Source organism: Polyergus mexicanus, unplaced genomic scaffold (genome assembly GCF_030449975.1).
Source record: "Polyergus mexicanus isolate NDT 795.1 unplaced genomic scaffold, iyPolMexi1.0 SCAF_14, whole genome shotgun sequence".
Lineage (NCBI taxonomy): Eukaryota > Metazoa > Arthropoda > Insecta > Hymenoptera > Formicidae > Polyergus > Polyergus mexicanus.
In genome coordinates this window covers 7,520,747-7,540,585 of record NW_027223334.1, presented here as the reverse complement: position 1 = coordinate 7,540,585, position 19,839 = coordinate 7,520,747, and the positions used below count along the sequence as shown (strand labels likewise).

General features: G+C 42.0%; 1 protein-coding gene across 3 annotated transcripts in view; it reads right to left on the bottom strand.

The window, feature by feature from the left end:
- The window catches only part of LOC138939137 (nucleolar protein 4-like), a 65,719-nt gene that overhangs the window by 4,935 nt on the left and 40,945 nt on the right, over positions 1-19,839 (bottom strand). For 2 of the 3 annotated variants that reach the window (XM_070306703.1, XM_070306705.1), the window contains exons 2-8: positions 17,597-17,651; positions 14,436-14,657; positions 6,778-7,112; positions 5,781-5,981; positions 5,333-5,479; positions 801-1,015; positions 140-330 (exon numbers count right to left, since the gene is read on the bottom strand). In XM_070306703.1, the coding sequence (XP_070162804.1) occupies positions 140-330; positions 801-1,015; positions 5,333-5,479; positions 5,781-5,981; positions 6,778-7,112; positions 14,436-14,657; positions 17,597-17,651 (1,366 nt within the window). The remainder of the gene's footprint in view (positions 1-139; positions 331-800; positions 1,016-5,332; positions 5,480-5,780; positions 5,982-6,777; positions 7,113-14,435; positions 14,658-17,596; positions 17,652-19,839) is intronic. The other variant, XM_070306704.1, reaches the window with a different exon arrangement.

Sequence of the window (19,839 nt, the reverse complement as noted above, 5' to 3'; positions counted from 1 at the left end):
AGTAATAAAAAAAAATCTAAAAACTAAAAAGTAATAAAAAAAAAATATTGATTGGCGCTAAATATAGAGGACAGAGGCACATCTCAAGATAAATAGTGTACAAAAGCGAATTTAAAAGGACACCAATAACCAGTATTACTTTGTGTACCGTTGCTCAGTAGGCCCGATGTGAAACTTTGGGTCGGGTAAAGCCCGGCTGAGAGGGTCGGCGGTACCGTTGTAGGCCCGGCGCGCTGGAACGCCTGGCTAAAGTTAGGTCTGTACATGGCTGTTGGTGCACCGCCACCGGCGACACCATTCACCGTCGATGAACTGACTATCGTCGCCTGGCTGAAAAACGCAATGAGAATGAGATGCGCGTTAGAGATAAAGGCTGATTAGCTTCATGTTCCATTAAGAATGTGTGCCCGTTTAATGAGGCGTTCGATGAATTTTCGTGCCATGATCTTTGACCAAAGGCGAAGTCTTATCTGGAACTCGGCGACGGAAATCTTAGCGTCCGATTGCGATAATCGGTTACGGTAATTCAAAAAGAAGTAAGAGAGTTAATCGTAATCATACTGAACGAAAGAACGTTTTTTTTTTTTTCCTCCTCCAATGAGATTCAGTTAATATATAAGTCAACACGAACAGATATTTTGATTTTTGAGAGAAAAGTTTATTCTTATATCAAATCGGCCTTGATGCTAGTAGGCTGTCAATTAAAAACAGATAAGATTTCGATTCTACTACGTCACTAGAGTAAGAAAATGGATTTCATATTCGTCTTGCCTTCGTCGTATCTAGTTCATCGTACTGACCTCATGAGACTCTTGTTGTCCGTTGGCGTGAGCAACTTTGACGCGGATGCGAGCGACAGCGGCGTAGAGGAAAGGGTGCTGCTCGGTAAGTTCGCCAAACTGGTTAAAGGTGTCAGGGACGTTAGCGATGCCGGGGGGGTGTCCTCTCTCTTACCCGGAAGTGATTTAATCGGCGTGCTCGAGAAGTGCTCCAAACTTGATCGAACGTCCGTTTGCTATAATCGATAAATGATAATATTATTGCAATAAAATATATCATTATAATCTTATCATATATCTTATCTGTAATAATCTCTAATTTATGCATACGATAATATTTATATATATATATATATATATATATATATATATAATCATATGCAATTCGCTTTAGTTTTTATATTTGAAAATAATACATTAGAATTGATTAAATAAAATAATATAATAGTTTATATTGGACGTTTATAATTATTCACAAAACTCGATTGCATACCCAAAAAAAAAAAAAAAAAAAAAAAATGATTATCTTTTCCTCTCAATTTTTAGCTTTGATTTAACCTTTGCTAATGCCGAACAAAAATATATTTAGTACGACTATAAGTTATATTTAGTATGACTATAAGCGTAATTTTTTAGTACTGTGGCTAATATTGCAATTCCGCTTATTTTTCGGATTGATTCAATTGGATTCGGTTATGCCCTGTCCTTCTAACATCGATGCTTATAAATAACGATATATAAAAAAAAATAAAAACTTGAGATAATTATAAATCTATGTGTATGAAATATCAAAAAATGCTTTTTGCTTCACTGTCGTAATTAAGTTTCAAATATCTCGAAGAATATGGCGCGTAGAATAATTTGCCACGACAAATCCGCTATACAATACCTGCTGAATTTGACCATGATCGCGAACCAGTTTGTGAACGACTGGTAGATTCTTTTTCCTCATATTTGAGAATAACCAATTGATATCCGCAAAAGCACGTGACTAATCACTAAAACAGCACGGACACTATGGATCGCCTTATGAATTATCGATCATCAACCCCGAGGATCGTCCCGACACAAGCTAATTGAGCCTCGATTATACAGTCTATCCGCTCTCGTTATCAACACGATCCCGATCATCGAACACGATCGTATTCACCGCTATGAGCAACCGAGCGGAATAAAGCGCGCCGGCAGTTTCTTCACTTGAATTTCTTCTTCTGCTTCTTCTCTCGGTCTTCTTAAACTTCTGCGTTCGCGCCCCACCCTGCCTACTGGCGACGTATCGACGAACGATAACAATAACGTCCGCGTTTACTCGAGCGAGATTCAGAAAAGCGAACGCGTCGTTCTCGACCGACGGAGGAGAAAGAAAGACAAAACGAATGAGGACGACGAGGAAAAACGGCTTGACACAAGGGAGATATGTTAGGAACAAGGAAAGAAAAAACGTTCGGATACGTCGAGGATAACGACGAGATGTGAGTAAGCTCACGAGAGGAAATTAATTCGTGGAAACAAGAAGGAAGAGTAAAAGAGAGAGAGAGAGAGAGAGAGAACAAGCATCAAAAGAGAAAGAGGACAAGAAGAGGAGAAGAAGAAGAACTAGAAGAAAACTACGGTGAATGTCGAGAGGTGACAATGTGCGTTTTCATCACAGAAACGGATGACTTGCTTGACGAAGGGGAATGGAACGCGTGCGGAGGGTTACCGGGGAGTAGAAGGAGGAGGAGGAGGAGGAGAGGAGGTTGAGAAGAAGAAAGCAAGGGGAAGGAAGAAGTGCTGAGAGATCGCGGGAAGAGGGTCCGAACGCGACGAGAGCACAGAGGAATGAAATCTTCAAGCGGCGTAGAACGGATGTAGGGAGGTGTTTTTATGAAAGGCCAGCAGTGTACGTTGACGTCAATTATATAGGTGGCCACGAAGCGCGGATAACCGCTTCGTCCGACGCACACAAACCCCGGTATATGTATATGAAAGAGGTCTTCTCCTTAATGGGTTAGGTTTAGGTCGAAGAGGTTATCGGGTCTCTCTCTCTCTCTCTCTCTCTCTCTCTCTCTCTCTCTCTCTCTCTGTTTTTCTATCTTTGTTCCTCCGTCTCCTCGTCAGCCAGGGATTTTCAAAGTAGATAAATCGGGGCCACGGTAGACAGGCAATCGCGCGCGCGTTTTAGCTTCTCGTTTGCGAGAAGCACGACGGTGACGCAAAGAGGGGAGAGAGCGGATAGAGTGAGGGAGGGCGACGGTGTCATCGCGACATGTTCGCCAACTGCGAAATCCACGGGAGAATCGACGAATAGAATCGCGCGGGAGAAACACGCGGATAGATGATGGGGGAAGAGGATTAGGTGCGCCAAGCCGCGCGGTGTATTGTGCGAAATTGGATGGCTCGGACCTATCACCTGCATCTACGCATCTCGTACACATGAGAGAAATCGTACCGATGGAATTGTTTACTGTATTTTCACTTTTTCACGCTATCTTATTAGCCTCTGCACGCGCGTAATAGGCGACGAACGTTAAGTCGGCCGCATAATGCAGACGCTGTCGTAATTAGTTTCCGTAACACCGAATCGTTTAATGTTGTTTGCCGCGTACATTAGATGTGACGTCGATAAGAGCGATTCGAGAGATTGATCGATGCTTTTCGAGTGAACGATCGATTCAATTTCCATGCAGAAAGCCGCCCGGCGGATATCTTGGCGACAATTTCTCTCGACTATGACTCCCCGAAACACGTAATCTCGATTCGCATAGCTGACGTAACCATGAAATCTACGGGTATCGCGCGATCGACGTATTCCTTGTTAGGCGCGCAAAAGTCCGCGACGGTTTCCCCCCCCCCCCCCCCTCCTTCCCTTTCCCGCTGCGTCGCATCGCGCTGCGCTTTTGCGCCGCGTTTCTCTCCCGACAATATTTTCAGTTTCTTCCGTTCCGCATACGCGCGATCGTTTTTATGAGGCCGAGGTTGCTTACGCTGCCGCCGGCCTTCCATAGAGTGCGATCTGTATACGCGGGTTGCATCAGAGTGGGAGAGGTGCGCGACCCGCGGGTTATCACTGGCCTGTCTCGCGGTACCTATATCAATCCTAGCTCTCCGTCCACGTATATCTCGCTGCCAGGCATTACGAAGGAGCTCGTCCAAGTTTCATGCGTGACAATGTAACGCGAGACTTGTGTGTTGGCTCGCAATCGAAAATCTCTCCTTTCGTTCATTTTCAATTCTTTATTTTCTCTTTTATCTTATTTTATCTGATTTTAATGTTTTTTCGTTCCTCTCGAAATATTTATTTTTTCACGTTATTCCAGTTTTTGTATATTTAATATATTCTCTCGGATTTATATTATATACAGGGTGTCCCGGATCATTTGGGACAATACTCGTGTGCGGATAGAGCGGCACTGATAGTGCGCAACTTGACGGCGCGCGGCTCACCGACGTGCGCTTGGCTAAAGTTTGGCGCCGATTGGCCTGGCCAGACTTTACTCAATAATAACTCCTTTATTAAGCGTTACAAAAATAAAATGATACAGGACTTTTCGACTTAGTTTGGTCCGTTCTATCTGCACACCAGTATTGTCCCAAATGATCTGGGACCCCCATTTGTATATATATATACAAATTGATTAGAATAGAGCGAATACAACATATATGACAAATGACAAATTAAAATGTTTACTTTAACAATGATGGGATTCTCTCGCCGATGATGACGAAATTCGCATGCATCGGCATGAAATGGAATAAATGAGTTTAAGGACAATTAGATAGACGCGTAATCCCTTTCTACGAAGATGAGAATCGATCGAAATAACAGCAAGCTGGTATGTCTACGTTATTTGTTTTACACGCGCCTACTGCGTGATCCGCATCGCTGGTACACGTTTGTGGATAAAATTGCAATAGTGGAGATATAAGACAGATGATGCTTTTGTATAGTTTAGAATTTTATTTACTTCGTTGTTTACTCGATATGTATATTTGCGATTAGATGTTATTTATTATTTAAAAAAAAAAAAAAAACGGGTTGGTTCAAATATTTTTTTATACCACACTATCACGTTTCGATACTACAGCAATTGATTTATTTTCTCACAATGATTCACACGTTTGCATCTATCTGTGGCGATAAGTTATTACACATTTGCACATTAGTTTATGATTCATTAAGCGTGTCGCGAAACATTCGCGAGTGATCTAAAAATCGCCGTGTTCTTTGTACATCGGCAAGAACGTCCGAAGGTTGCGCACGCGTAGCATCTAATTACGACGGTCAGCCACGCGCGTGCATTATTAGAGGAACGTTCGTAAAGGCACGTGCGATTCTCACGGGACAATGAAAAAGAGCTTTAAAATTGTATTAATCGGCAATGGCGGTGTTTCGGTATCCGCTATATGCTATATCGTCGTCGTCCATATGCCAATGTCTAGAATGTCTCGCGACATTCTTAATTATTGCCAAGCTAACGATGTCGAAACGTCTTATTTGCCGGGGGCAACATTGTCGCTTGCGAAGTTGGCGATAGTGTGTGTCTCTTTATTCGTGTGTGATTATTACTCACCGTTGCGGCCGGAAGAGTTGGCATTGGCTGCGATACAGGCTCTAGACCGACTCTCATGCGTTTCGCGTTGTCGCTCTCGTTTTCGCAGGCGGTTGCCAGAATCTGCTCGGCCTGCACGGAGGTCAAGTGCGCTGGCGTGGGTCTCGCCTAAAAAGAAATACGTACGTCAGTCTCACACGCTTCTATCGAATGCCCGAGCTTGCGCGAACAAAGTTCGACGCGAATATTTCAAGAGGCACGCGCATAAGCTTTAATTAATAAAATAACAAACTCTCGATGATACATCGAAAAACGTAAATGTGAATTTAAAATTTGTAGAGTTGTAGCTTTGAACTTGAAAGCGATATTTTATATATATATATCTCGAAACTTGAGAAAAATTTTTAAAGAGATAGTTGGTTTATTATACAATACCATCTCACGATTATAAATATGATGGAAAACTTACGGTGTCCCAAGGACCCTCTCTGCCACGTTTGTTCCTCCGACAGCTCTTCAGGTACGTTCGGATCCTCTTCCTAGCTCTTTCAGCGAACTCGGGGAATTGTCTCGTGCAACTGTCGATGATCGCCTGTATCTTCTCCTTGGGTTGCTTCGAGATGGGCACGATACGGTCGAGGTTTTCGTCGACGAACAGCCTCACGAACATCTGCCACAGAACGCGACGCAGCGGCAACGTTAGCCGAGTGAAATAAGCGAGAGTCTCGCTAACGAAATCGAGCTCGAGAAATTAAGAATTTAGCGGCAGTGGGGCGCGCAACACCGGGACTCTATTAAACTAATTGTAATTAATTAAGAAGCTGGCCGGCGCACCAGCGGCAACCGCCGCGAAATGCTACGACCGCGCTTGGCTTTCACGAGGAAAACAGACGAAAAAAAAAAGAGATATATATGAGAAACGGGAAACGAGGGAGAAGAAACCGAGAGAGAAACGGCATGTGCTGCTGCTGCTCCCTTGTGCGAGCCGGCTCTCGGGGATCGCGCGCTCATAAAACTTTACGATAATTAGGGTTTTTCGGGAAAGCCCAACGCGCCGCCAAAATATACCGACGACGGCCTTAACTTGTGTGCTCGTGCTCCGTTACCGTTGCTGGTCTCTTCCCTCTCTGCATGGTTCTTTCGAGGCGTAAACGACGCTTTTCTCGCAACGATAGTTGCATAAAGTTATCGGTTAGATATACAACTGCGCGTAATTCGGTTACGTTTATTACGGTTACATCTTCCATTCGCCGAGATTGTAACGTGCAATATTTGCGGTAATGACGATAATGATGACGCTATTGTTTAATTAAAATTTCAAATTTCGAATTCAATTTTGTAATCGGGATATTTAGAAATCTCCATTAAATCTTATATTATAAATTGCTCTGAGAAAGGGGCAATTCTTTTCCGTCAAAGTAACTCGCGTGTAAAAAAAAATAAAAGTACACATATACAATACTTACGTTGAATGCCTTAAGACGTTCCGGATCGTGATGTCTCGGGTCTAGTCCTTCGTCCACATCCATGTCATCGTCGTCCTCGTCTTCCTTATTGCCGCTACTGCTGGTTTCATCGTGGGCGCTTCCCGTCCCCTCGCCGCCGGGCGGACTGGACTCACGATCGCGATCCGATCGCGAGGGCGTCGCCGACGACGCCGGCGGGGACGTTTTCTTGTAACCCATGGTGTAAGATGCCCACAAGGAAGCCATGTCCTCGCCGCCAACGCCCGCCACGGCGCCTAAACTCGGTACGGTTCCCGCTGGCATGTCCACCAATTCCGAAGAACCGTTTCGGGAATCTGCAACAGGCAAATGTCGCGTGACGATTTATTTAGCGCATGCATCTGCTGAATCTGGTTTTTTTATAGTCTTTATTAGCGAAGCACGTATGGATGTAGATATAATTAAGGTTTTAATAACGGAATAATAATATTTGTTATTATTTGAATGTCATTTATTGAAATCTCTCGGCATTGTTAGTATTATTAGCATCAATAATGATTGTAATATGAACGCGCATGATATTTTTAATAATTATTACTAATTAATAATGCAAATTTGGTGATAGAAACACTTTGCGTTCGCGATCGGTAATTATCTGGTGAAAAAGGGATCTTCCACCGGGGCATAGGCGAAAATAATAATAATGTTCTCGTTGAATACCCGCCGTGCCGTGATGATTAGATCGCTGCCGCGCGCTGTTTCGATTTATGAATAGAGAACGTTGCAGATAGATAGAACAAAAGAAGGGACTACTTTTTTCCTTCCCACGCTATGGTCGGATGAGAGGAACCAGTCATGTGCGGTCGGATAGATATTCTAGTGGTGAGAGAGAGATGGAGAGAGACTCGTGGGTGGTATTTATCCCGTGAATATAATAAACGCGGTATCGTTCGGGTTGCGTGACGACATTGATTATGAATGAGATCGACTAACAGAGGTAGTAGCATTTGCGTTATCCGAAATATCGTAGTTTCTCTGATAGGAATTAATTTGGAGATCAAATAATCTTATTGATTATTAAAAAATACTTGTGTCTTTTTCAAACAGTTGAAAAAGGTTACATAAATTGACAAGAGAATAAATAAAAAATATCTATCACTTTTTAAAATAATTACCAAACATACAAATTGTATGTACGCATAATAATCTCTTCAAAATTATAAACAGAAGAATCTTTTAATATTTTATATGTTTCTACGACTTATTTTTAAGTCATTCGCGACAAAATATACAGGGTGTCCGGCGTCAATCGCATCACCGGTCGGTGTGCAGATAGAGCGGATGAAATCGAGAGGAAAAGTCCTTTACCATTTTTTTCTATAACATTTAATAAAAGAGTTATTATTGAGTAAAGTCTGGCTAATCAGCGCCGACCTTTAGCGCTGTGAAGTGTGCAGCGGCGGCGCGCACTATCAAGCGCGCGGCTCACCGACATGCGCCCGGCTAAAGATCAGCGCTGATTGGACAGACTTTACTCGATAATAACTCTTTTATTAAGTATTATAGAAGAAAGTGGTAAAAAGGATTTTTCTTCTCGATTTCATCCGCTTTACCTCTGCACACGACCGGTGATGCGATTGACGCCGGACACCCTGTATATATCGAGAAAATATGTTAGAATTTTATAATTTTGTATTTTTTTCTAACTGATATTTACATCATGTTCCATTATTTAAATTGAATTACAAATTGTTCAAAATTAAATATGCGGCATTACAATTCTTATGAAAACCTTAAGAAATAAAAATTTCAACATTCTTGCGTCGAATCTTATTTCTGGAAGGCAGACTGAAATTTAGCGTCAATTGTGTCGATGACAGTAAGATATGGGGTCCGTCATTCGACCGACTCTTGTATAGACCGTGTTTCTTCTCTACGATAACAATGGCGACCCGTTTTCAAAACCCGTAATAAGCTCCAATAGCGCGTGCAAAGTGTTAAAAGGCGGTGCGCGGTCTTCTACCGTCACGATCCCAGGAGAGAACGTACGGTAAAAGCGCTTTCACGAAGAGGATGTCGACGGGGACAGGTACACGAGGTCTCTCGTGGCCGTGGCGAGAGGCTTCGTGTACGAAGAGGCGTATGGATCGTCGGTAGGGAGTGCCGAAGGATGATCGTAAAGAGGCTACGAGCCTCGCGGACTTCTTCTTCCATCCCGGGGCTCTCCTTGGTTCCGATTAAAAAAAGGGGCAGGCTTGCGGCTTACCGCTTTACACATTCGCACGATCGATAGAGAACATCTCGACGACGGGTATCTTCGTACAAAGCGATCCAGGTCTGCCTTCATTTTCTACACACTACTCAAAATTATATTTTTGATGCGTACGCGCGCGACACGTGTGTGTATTTTGATCTTTAAATATACAATATGTGTATTGAAAAAGAGAATTTATAGTTACGTCATAAGAAAATGATAGACAAGAAAAAAAATAATATATCTTTTTAATATTAATTTCATTTATATATTAATATATTAGATAGAAAATAGATATGTAAGAGTAAAATATGATTTCTACCGCTCATTACAAACGTGTAGGTTGAATATTATAGACACGCTAAAAAACTGTAAATGTAAAATAAGAATCCCTCTGGACGGATGATACGATCGTGTTTGTTTTGCTGATAATCTAGCTCATCTCAGCCAAGCGCAAAGTAATCTGCATTCTGGAATCGAATTCTTCCGAGTGTAGTTTCCAAGTGTAGTTTGCCACTTCGCCGTCGAGGCGGACGCGTTACAAGGTAACATCTTGAAACATTTGCATCGTCGCAACGGGGCAACTTTCTGCCGGGCGCTTCAACTTCTCCCGCGCAAAGACGCGAGGTGTAGTATCTGGGCGCGCGCAGCTATCTCGAGTAAACAACAAGCATGCGATTCTGATTTCTCGAGTCGTTCAGCGATCGCAACGTATCTTTCTAGGATGATTCCGGTAGAACCAGTCAGTAACCGAACGCGCAAACGGACGACCCAGGAAACTGGACCCTCGTCCAGGAGACGTGCTGACGATGCTACACCGTGCGTTTCTATCCCTCCTTCTCTGCCCTCTCTCTCTCTTTCTCTCTCTCTCTCTCTCTATCTCTATCTCTATCTCTCCTTCCCCGTCTTTCTCTTATTCTCTCCCGGTCCTCTGGAGGTTGCTGCACTTTGATTCTCACACGCACACGCACACGCGTGCGATACGCGCATTTACGGAAAAAAAGCACATGCGTGCGCGTGTGCATGTGTACGCACACAACAATCTCTAGGAGGATACGGCACTGCGCACACCGAGAGAGAGCGAGAGAGAGAGAGAGAGAGAGAGGATTCCCGGCCTGCGGCGAGATATACACACGTCGGGTATCGCCGGAGACTAGTCGTCGTAGAAGATGGGGAACAGCACGCACATAAGCAAAACGCTAAGGCTAGGCGGCCCCGCGCGTACACGGCTAGAAAGCCGGTTACCAATCCCAATCCCACACCACCTAGCACCGTTCCTGAACTCGCCTCTTGACCGCTCTGGCCTGAACCTGAAATCAGTCGACGGCGCCCCACCCGGCACTTCGTCCTCCTCGTTCCCGCAAAGGAAAACTAATACCATGGCCTCTACGACAGGCACATACCACCAGGCACTTCCTCTTTTTCTAAGCAAGTCTCCGCGCCTGCTGTGCGCCTCGCGCGTTACAAAATTCGCAGACGAGCTACGTACGCCTACGGGGGCCGGGTATGAAACTATCTATCTACCGCTCGGATCCAGGCAACGCTGGGATGGTAACGAATGCAATTGCGAGGACGATGGACGAAGACGTATTATCTTGTCCCTCGTATAAATGTCACTGACCATAGTAGGACGTCACGCGTGATGGCGTGTGCGTGCGCGTCGATGCGAAGGAGAGAGAATTCGGAAGTTCTGACTCTAATTACACTTTATACGACAATTACACCCTTTCTAATATAAAGTTTTGGATTTTTTAAATTTATTGATTGAATCAATTACTTTGATTCTACCAGTTTAATTTACTAGTTTACTTAATTTAAGTTAAAGTTTAAAGAAATTTCTGTCTGATCTCTTTATATTGTATAATAATTTTTTTCAAACAGTTTTCATTGCATTTCTCGAATTTGAATTAATTTCTTTATTATTAATTCGCTTCACACTTCCTTTTCTCTGTAGCGACGAATGCGGTGTGGTAATAATTTATATATATATAGATAGATTTTGCGGCTATAATTGAAATATGATTAATAATTCAAAGCTAGATATTTGAAATAAAATATACGTTATTTATTATATTGTATATTGAGAAAGGCAACCTTTAAAGAAGAAATATTTAAGAGAAATGTATATGATTATCCTGAGATGTATATGAGATCCGGAAACAGTTGTTCTCAAGACATTGTGATTTTGTGACATATCGCAAACATATCGCGTAATCGCGTCGCATATGCGCTCGGGGAAAGTTGCGAGTCCGCTGTAAATTATAAATTATTACACCGCTGATTTTGCCGCGGGATACATTAAGAGATGAGAAATCAAGATGTCCTCGCGGCCATCGTTATGTCTTTTTTATCAAGATCTCTAGACGAAGCTTTATCGAAAAAATCGATGTATTTATGTAGCTTGAATCTAAAATTCTTTTGACAAGACTATTATTTTTCACAAATACTTTGAAACATTATTTTCTATATCGATATTATTAAAATAGAAAAGAAGTAACATACAATTTGACCGGAAAAAAATTCATACAATTGAATCAATATAGTTTCTAATATATTGAAGTATATATTAATCGGACAAAATAGGATATATGTAAAATTATAAGAGAGACGGGGGGAGAGAAAGAGAGTGGGAGAATAAACGACCGCGCATTCTTAGCTGAAAATGTAAATCGCGGGAAAGCAAGACTATATTAGAAGATCGCGACTCGGATTAAATCGCGGAGTCGCGCCATCAGCCGACAATCTTTGTCGTTTTTCCTGCCTGAGATCGCGCGGCAGAAGAAGTGATTTTATCGAGAAATCGATTTGCGAAACCCGTGTCTACGTAGCAGGGTCAGAGAAGGGTGAGAGAAGTCCTGCGCGAGATGCGGGGAATCTGCGTTGGTCATCACGTGGGAGAGAGAAAGAGAGGGAGGGACGGACGAGAAGAGGACTATCTATTGTGCAGTGTGTGTATCCGCGTATACATGTACATATATATAAAATACACGCATACACACACATTTATATCTACTCGTCTCTTCGGCCGATGGCTGGTTCATTACGCAATGACTACGTCCGAGATATAGAAGCCCGCTTCGAAACCAGTTTCGAATAGCTGACAGGGAGAGGTAGAAGAGGCGTACCGAGACGGAGGGGCACGATGAATTATCCTTCCGCAACCTGGCCTAACTGAACAACAGGCGAATCCCAAGGAACGTGCAGAAAACGCTCGGTGCCTTGGAGAACATTGCGCGATTATCGTCACGTTAAGGACGTGCGTAGCAATTAACGCGTATGCCTTTTCGCTGTTCAAGATGTTCCGAGTACGACAAAGCTAAATTAGCGCAGCGGAAAACGATGATATTATAAGGGAAATTAGGCTATTTTTGGACATAGCTATTTGCAATTCGCGAGATGATAATTTTGATGACGGAACTTTTTGAAATTTTATCTTAGATATATAAATAATGTGAATTTGGTGAAATTATAAAATTTTTATGAAAACCGAGTTTTCTATACAAAGATATGATTTTTAATTATATATAGGGAAATTATACGTAAAGAAACGCGCAATATCTCTTCTTATATATATATAAAACATTGTTATACTATATAATATAATTTTACTGGAAAAAGATTACGTTGCCTCTTGCATTGAAAAAATAGATAGCACGGAAAAATACCAACAATACGCCGTATGCTACTATAATCCAAAATCATTTTAAGAAATCCACTTGCGATAGCGTAATAGCGCGACTAATGGACTTTTCGCGCGCACACTCTGCAATTTTCGATATTCAACTTTTAATGTCCATCAGCCGACACAATTACCGCGTTACATCCGTCGCTTCCGTCACATGACTCGCTTCTTTATTCAATCAGGCCACTCGAGCACAAGGTATGTGTCAGAGTACGTCTAGAGAATATACCTTTTCTCCTTTTCTCCTTACACACATACATATAGATAATTGGAAATATAACTATTATTTTAAAAGTCTCAGTGTTTTTTTAAAAATTTCGATAAATAGAAAAACAAATTAAAGGCCAAGGTTTTTTTTTTTTTTTTTTTTTTTTTTTTTTTTTTTTTTTAATATAGTTGAGTTTGAACGACGCTTAGACGAGATTACAATTCGTTTGCGAGAAAGCATGCGAATTTCCGCCACATAGACGACGATTACGTAAGGATTAATGAACGAGGATGAAGTATAGCTACGCGTACCGCAGACTCCGAGTGATCGGAGTATCGATACTCGAAGGTATCGATTGCATTCCTCATTTGGTACACGGCTTCCCGCCTGCACTGATTCATCGCCGGCGGGGAAAGAAGGAGGATTCACGGCATGTTCACCCTCATGATTCACCCTGACGTAGATTTCGCCGGAACGCGTGGGTGTGCAACGACGGAGGAGGCGCGCTCGCGTGTACCTACGCGCACACGCTCGCGGATATACATAATATATATATACATACGAGATGAGACTCGCGTCGAATTTCTCTTTCTACGCCACGGGGTACGTTCTAGGCCGGCGATCCATTAGTCACGTCGCGCGCGACGACAAAACTTTACGAGCTAAATGGCCGGTACACCTTGGCCCCGCGAAACCTGCAATTCACTCCGCCGCGTCGAGCCGGGTCGCGCGAGAAGGACGCAAAACTTGAGCATTAAAGCCGCCGGCATCGGCAGTGCGCTTACGCCACGCGGAGCAAGGTTCTTTTCATAAGTAGGATTTCGTCAGTCTAGGCGACATCAATGGGGGACGTTGGCGTACGTAACTTCGTCGAGACCTTTCGCGATGAAAAAGAAAGAAAGAAAGAAAGAAAGAAAGAAAGATGTCTAGACATCCCGTAATGGATTCCGTTAAACGTCTCTCGTCTGTCGATATATTTTGTGAGGCGAATTCTCTTCCACTCCCCCCCCCCCCCCCCCGTCCCGTCCCTTATGTGGCATTCAGACGATCACAAAGTCGTGATCGGCATTGCGCTTAGTGTCACCACGATATCAACGAATTCTTGTTGACACTAGATGTGCGAAGAACAATTAACAGTTTTAAATCTTGGAATATATGATCTCGTAGTAAAAATTTGCAAAAGCTAAGAGATAAAAATAAAATTAATTTGAGAGATCTGTTTCAAATTTTCATTACTAAAATACTAGTAGATATTAATAAAAACTATTATACTACTACTAGAAAAATAGTTTTAGGATAGTCCTTATTTGGAAATCGTCCAGATCTTCCTTTATTGTAGAATCGAGAAGAATTTTGAATTCTTTTATTATATATTTTTCTCCCATTAAAAGTCATAAGGATATATAATCTATAAAATAATAAATTAAAACATTGAGAATACTGTTTGTTCTTAATGTTTACGATTTGCGAATATATTCGCATGCGACTTAGAATAGCGCTACATGTATATCCCGCTTGGTGAAGTAGGGTATTACCTGTGAGTGTGGAATTGTTAATGGTGTTGTTTGCCGTGGAAATAGCTGATTGGCTGGTGACAGGTGTGCCGCCAACGGTGGTAGCTGTGGTAGTCGAAGAGTTATTTGGCGAGAGGGCGTTTGCCTGTGCCTGGACCTGTGCCTGCGCCTGAAGATTATAATTCCATGCGAGCAGCATCAACTTCAGCTTATCCGGGTCTTTCATAAGCGAGCCTGCCGAAACTAAAAGTACCAATTGATTTGAAAAAAGTTGAAAAACCATCATGTATTAAGGGAAAAACGATCGCGCGTGCACGGTGCAAAGCTCGCGTTGGCCAAAAGCCCCTTACTCTTACTCGCCAATGATAGTCCTTGCTTATAACAGAGTATAGTCATACATCCGGACACGATTTCATATCGCCAACGACATTCGTCATCCATCTCTAGTAAGCCTCATGCGCGCCCCGGAGGCTATCATCGCTTATCAGCTACCTGAGCTTACCAAGTGACTCCAGCCGAGCGAGAAGCACCGAATAAATTAGACTTATAAAACAACAACAACAACATGGTCGACTCGATTTAATCGGTGCTTGATAACGCAACAGGTTTAATTATCCGAAACTGATAAATCGGCCGGCTTCGTAGCTCGATCGTCACAGCTGGCGGCCAACTCGTACACGCTGGTTACGATTATTAATCGATCGGGGGTAATCTACACAGGCTCTGACAAAAACACGAACCCGCGGCCGTGGGTGAATGGAGACTCTACGATTAACTCTTTGCCAAAGTATGCGCTCATAATTTATCCTCGGACACGATCGAGCCGGCGAAGAGAGGTCGTTTGTATTGTACTTATTGATTGGCGTCGCGGTAGAATTCGACGGCGCGATTAATGACGTTTCGTCGATGGTTCGCTTCGCGAGATATCTACTGGGAAACCGGGCGAGTTCTACGAGCCAGTTTTAACGTCATACGCGCCATAACTCGTCGCGAAGCATCGGCGAACCGATATCTTAGAACGAGCGACGACATGTGCCTTTTCGCCTTCTTTCCGCTCGCAAAGATTGCATCTCGTCGAGTAAAACGGCAAGCGATAACGGCAACGCGATCCGAGCAATGGAAATGAAAAATAAAACTCCGGATGACGATAGCTTTCGAAATCGTCACCGATACAATGAAATATTTCGCACACGATGAGCGATGAGTAATGCATGTTACAAATATTCAGTTTTCCGGCAACATCATACACGTACTGATTTTTGAAATTTGATTCCGATATATTCGAAATTGATAAAACTGAATTATTATATATTTTATAAATAAGATTTACTTTTTTTTAAGTTCAGTTATATATTTCGGCATTTATAGCTGATGGCACATTCTTTTCTTTTTACACGTTGCGCGATTCTTGGGAATTATTAAAGTCAAAATTATAGAGATAATACAATTATAATAATATTATACTTATGAATCGGAATAAGAATTATCTAACGAGAATAAATTAAAATGCAGTATTACTCTATTTTATTAAAAAAAAACGTGATCGAAAGAAACTATATTGTATATTATATCGATTCGAAAGCTCTGAACAAAATTTTTCATTTATTTGAATTTTAATGATAAATAAATCGTCTTAGAAATTTTTCCACAACAATAATTTCATCGCCTCGTATGAATAAAGACCTTCAATCGCTTTCCAGTAGCGCGCTTTAATATCGATTAATCGATTTTCGAATCTCTTTCAAAAAGGCTCGTCGACACGTTCGGCAAAAGCAAATTTCGACGCAAGCAAACTCATTGTGAACGTTCGGATCAATGCCTATGTAAATACACGCGTGACATGTATTTTTTGTGTTCCTCTCGCGAAATCATCGATCTTTTCTTTTCTTATTTGATGACAGAGCGCGCGTATAACAACACAGTTCATACACGTCCATCTTTTTTCGAACGCCAAAGACGATCCGTATGGTAAAATCCGTAATTGAATGTATAGCGCCGAATAATGCACTGTCGACGATCCTAATTCGTTATATCGATTTGTGCTACGCAAACTACTGCGAACACACGCGCAGATTCATCGAAATCTAACCATCGATTCTTAGATTGTAGCTCTTTGATTTACTAGCTAAAGTATTATTTAGAATTTCTAGTAAATATTCAAAGAGTATTCGATACTAGATAAAAATATAGATGAAAAAATTTAATAATCTATCTTTTAAACAATTTGTTTTCGATTTAATATAAGAGATTTGGATTGCAACATTTAATAAAAATTTGTAAATTTACCTCTCATTTTGTTTTCAATATAATCTCGGTAAATGAAACTTGGGGTTTTTTTTTTTTTAAATTATCAAAACCCTATCAACTTCGTCCGAGACTCGTCTTTGTATTCTGAAATTTATGTCGAGTTTGGATTATCATCAGAGCGCATTGCGGACTAGGCTCGATCTATCAATAACTGATTCGACTTGTTATAATAATGCGCAGAGCAGCAACAGCGACGGACAAAGTATACGAATGGAGCTTACTATTAACTCGCGCAAATTCCACTGGGGACAACTGAAACAACAATGTCCGCGTTTTCTGCAAACAAATGGCGTGTAATCGGACTGGAGAGTTCAAACGGACAATCCGCAGATTTTCTAGCGTATCGCGCGGGTGCGGTTTCGTTTGTGTCGGTCCGCTGGAATTAGCGATGATATGCGAACGAACGAATACTTTTGGAGACGAAAGTACAGATTATTAATCGGCAAACAAACCCGCGTATAGATAGAGACAAAGGAAGAGAAGGATGGAATGATGTCTAAATCATTCATGACGCGATTCATTAATTTACAAGTCCGTGTGCGACGCTACCATAGAATTCGGGTGAGAATTTCCGAAACACACGAATTTACGATACACCTGATCTCGCGGTGAAAAAAACGAGACGTTTCTTCTAGAAGCGAAAAGTACATTCGAGCCGAATCGAGTCGATAAAGCGACGCGCGGCGCGTCAGACTTTGCACGCGTGCACACGCGGAAGAATACGCCTTTGTATCTTGCTTCGTAAGAGGATCTCGTAATCTTTTAATCGAGTTGGAGATGGCAACCGCGACCACCTCCGATATACCGATCGATATGTAGCGAGATTTACGCTACGGTGGTAGAGATATAGATAACGAAAGATTCTCTCTACTCACTTGGATAGTGATCATCCTCGGATATGTCGGCTGGCTCCGGGGTCGAGATGTTTTCCTGTAACAGAGATACAAAACCGTTAGATCCTGAAACGTTTTCTGCTCGAGTCGTAGTCTTGTAGTCGAACTGTGAAAATTCTTACAACGTGTTTAGGTAAGTTTGCGACACTCATTTTTCGCAACTGCCGATTATGATAATATCGCGCCAACACAACCGCGGCCTCACCACATCGTTACTCAGGGACAGATGCTCGCGACCTTATTCAATCTCGCTTATAGCATCCTGCCGTATAACATCCGTACCATTTTTGTAAGATGTCCTTTAAATATCTTGCAGTAAGGTAAAGTGATCTTCTTTTAAGAAAGAAATATGGATATGTAACTCTATCCGTATTTAATTTATGTTTAGTATATAATTATAAATTGAAGCAATTTTTTATTCAAGTTATTGAAGTTAATAGTATTTTTTTATTCTTTTTCCGTTAATGTCAACAATATTCTTATGTATTTATACATACAGATATACATGTATATACATATATATTATTATAATCGGCTCTCAACCCTTTCGATTCGATTAATTTGTCTCCGATTTAAATCGCGTTGCAATACTATCATAATCTCTTATCCAATAAAATTTGTCAAACCGATAGTCGTTACTCGTGACACGCGAAAACAGATTTCTATAGCGCTCATCGGGAGAGGGGAAAAAAAAAAAAAAGTTCTCTTTTTACGCTACTGGCCGAGATGGAACGGTCAGGGACGTTTTGGGGGAATAAGGCCGAGGCTCGTCGCGACTGGAGGATCCTCTATATGGTCAGGTGGTTTTTCATCGAAAGGAGCAACGCTTGGCGTTCTCCGCGTTCCGTGATATCGCATCACGCGCCGTGCATGGTCTGCCTAATCGATCCTCGCGTCGAGTCGCACGAGGCAAAAGCTTTAGCGACGCGCGATTCTATCTCGCTTCGATTGATTTTACGCCGACAAAATTAACGAGTTTTTCCCCAGCTGAAACGATCGGCCGGCCGACAGTTTCGCAAGGCGTCGTACGCTACGTAGCCTGTGCGATGCCTGGGCCGACTGGTTCGCCGCGTGTTTCTGCAGCGGCACAGCCTCTCCTATCTGTGTCAGGTCTCGTGTTGCAACTCCAGAAGGTCGACCGGTATACAACGGCGGAGAGCAGCACGGCCGATTGATACCGGCCACAACTTTGTCCAGCAGGCTTGTAGGACACAGGCGGCGTGTAAGCGAGCGAACGAGAGTGTGCATACGTATGTGTCCGTGCGTATCGACGTGTGCGCAGCGCCGCAAAAACTCATGATGTAACCAAGAAATTCCGACGCGCGGACGAACGTGGAAATCGCGAGAGTGACGAGGAGATCCAATCGCGACGAAATGTCGCGCCGCGCTTTTTTAAGCACGCGTGCGCGTCTTCTCTTTCCTATGAGGAGAGGAATTATCAGTAAAGTACAGAAAAAGAATCTTGATAGAAGAAACGAAGAAGATACTCAAATATGGCGAAATGTTGCGAATTTGTTTCGCATTGCTTTTATCTATATTGAAATACATATATACATATACGCGGTTCCGTTTATACATATTAACTAACAATGCGTCAAATTTAGAATCACCGCGTATATAAATCAGCGAGTCAATTTTTGCCTTCTATATTTAATGTATTTCACTTTGAATATAATTTTAGCCGATTCGTTGTCGAGACGTTAGCATATTTTCCTAAAAATTATTGCATTATATTGAATTTTTATCTTTATATCTTGCTTTTGATAGCATTTGTATTTTTCTTCGATCGGCCAAAACGGATCGAAGGGGCGGCGTATTCGGAAGTTTATCGGTATTAGATAAAAGTGATAGATTCTGTTTAATAATCGGTGGAATTTATTGGCCGGATATCTCCCACTCGCTCTTTCTTTCCTTTCTAAATACACTCGTTGACTTCAAGTTGCATCCGCGGAAGGTTATTTTAAGAATCTTTCGTTAAGAATTTAATATAACTCGATTTTCATGGAATCGGTCGCGGAAGTGTCTATATGTATCTATTATAGAGATTATAACGAGTCATTTTTTGTAATCTAAGAAATGATTACTGATGTGTCATAGGAAAAAAAAAAAAAAAAAAAACAGGAGTTAAAGCTTTAGAGATAAAACGCAAATAAAATATCAAAGTGAAAGAACGGGAAGTAAAACTTCCATCGCGAGTGTTCCCGACATAAAGAATCTCTCTCCCC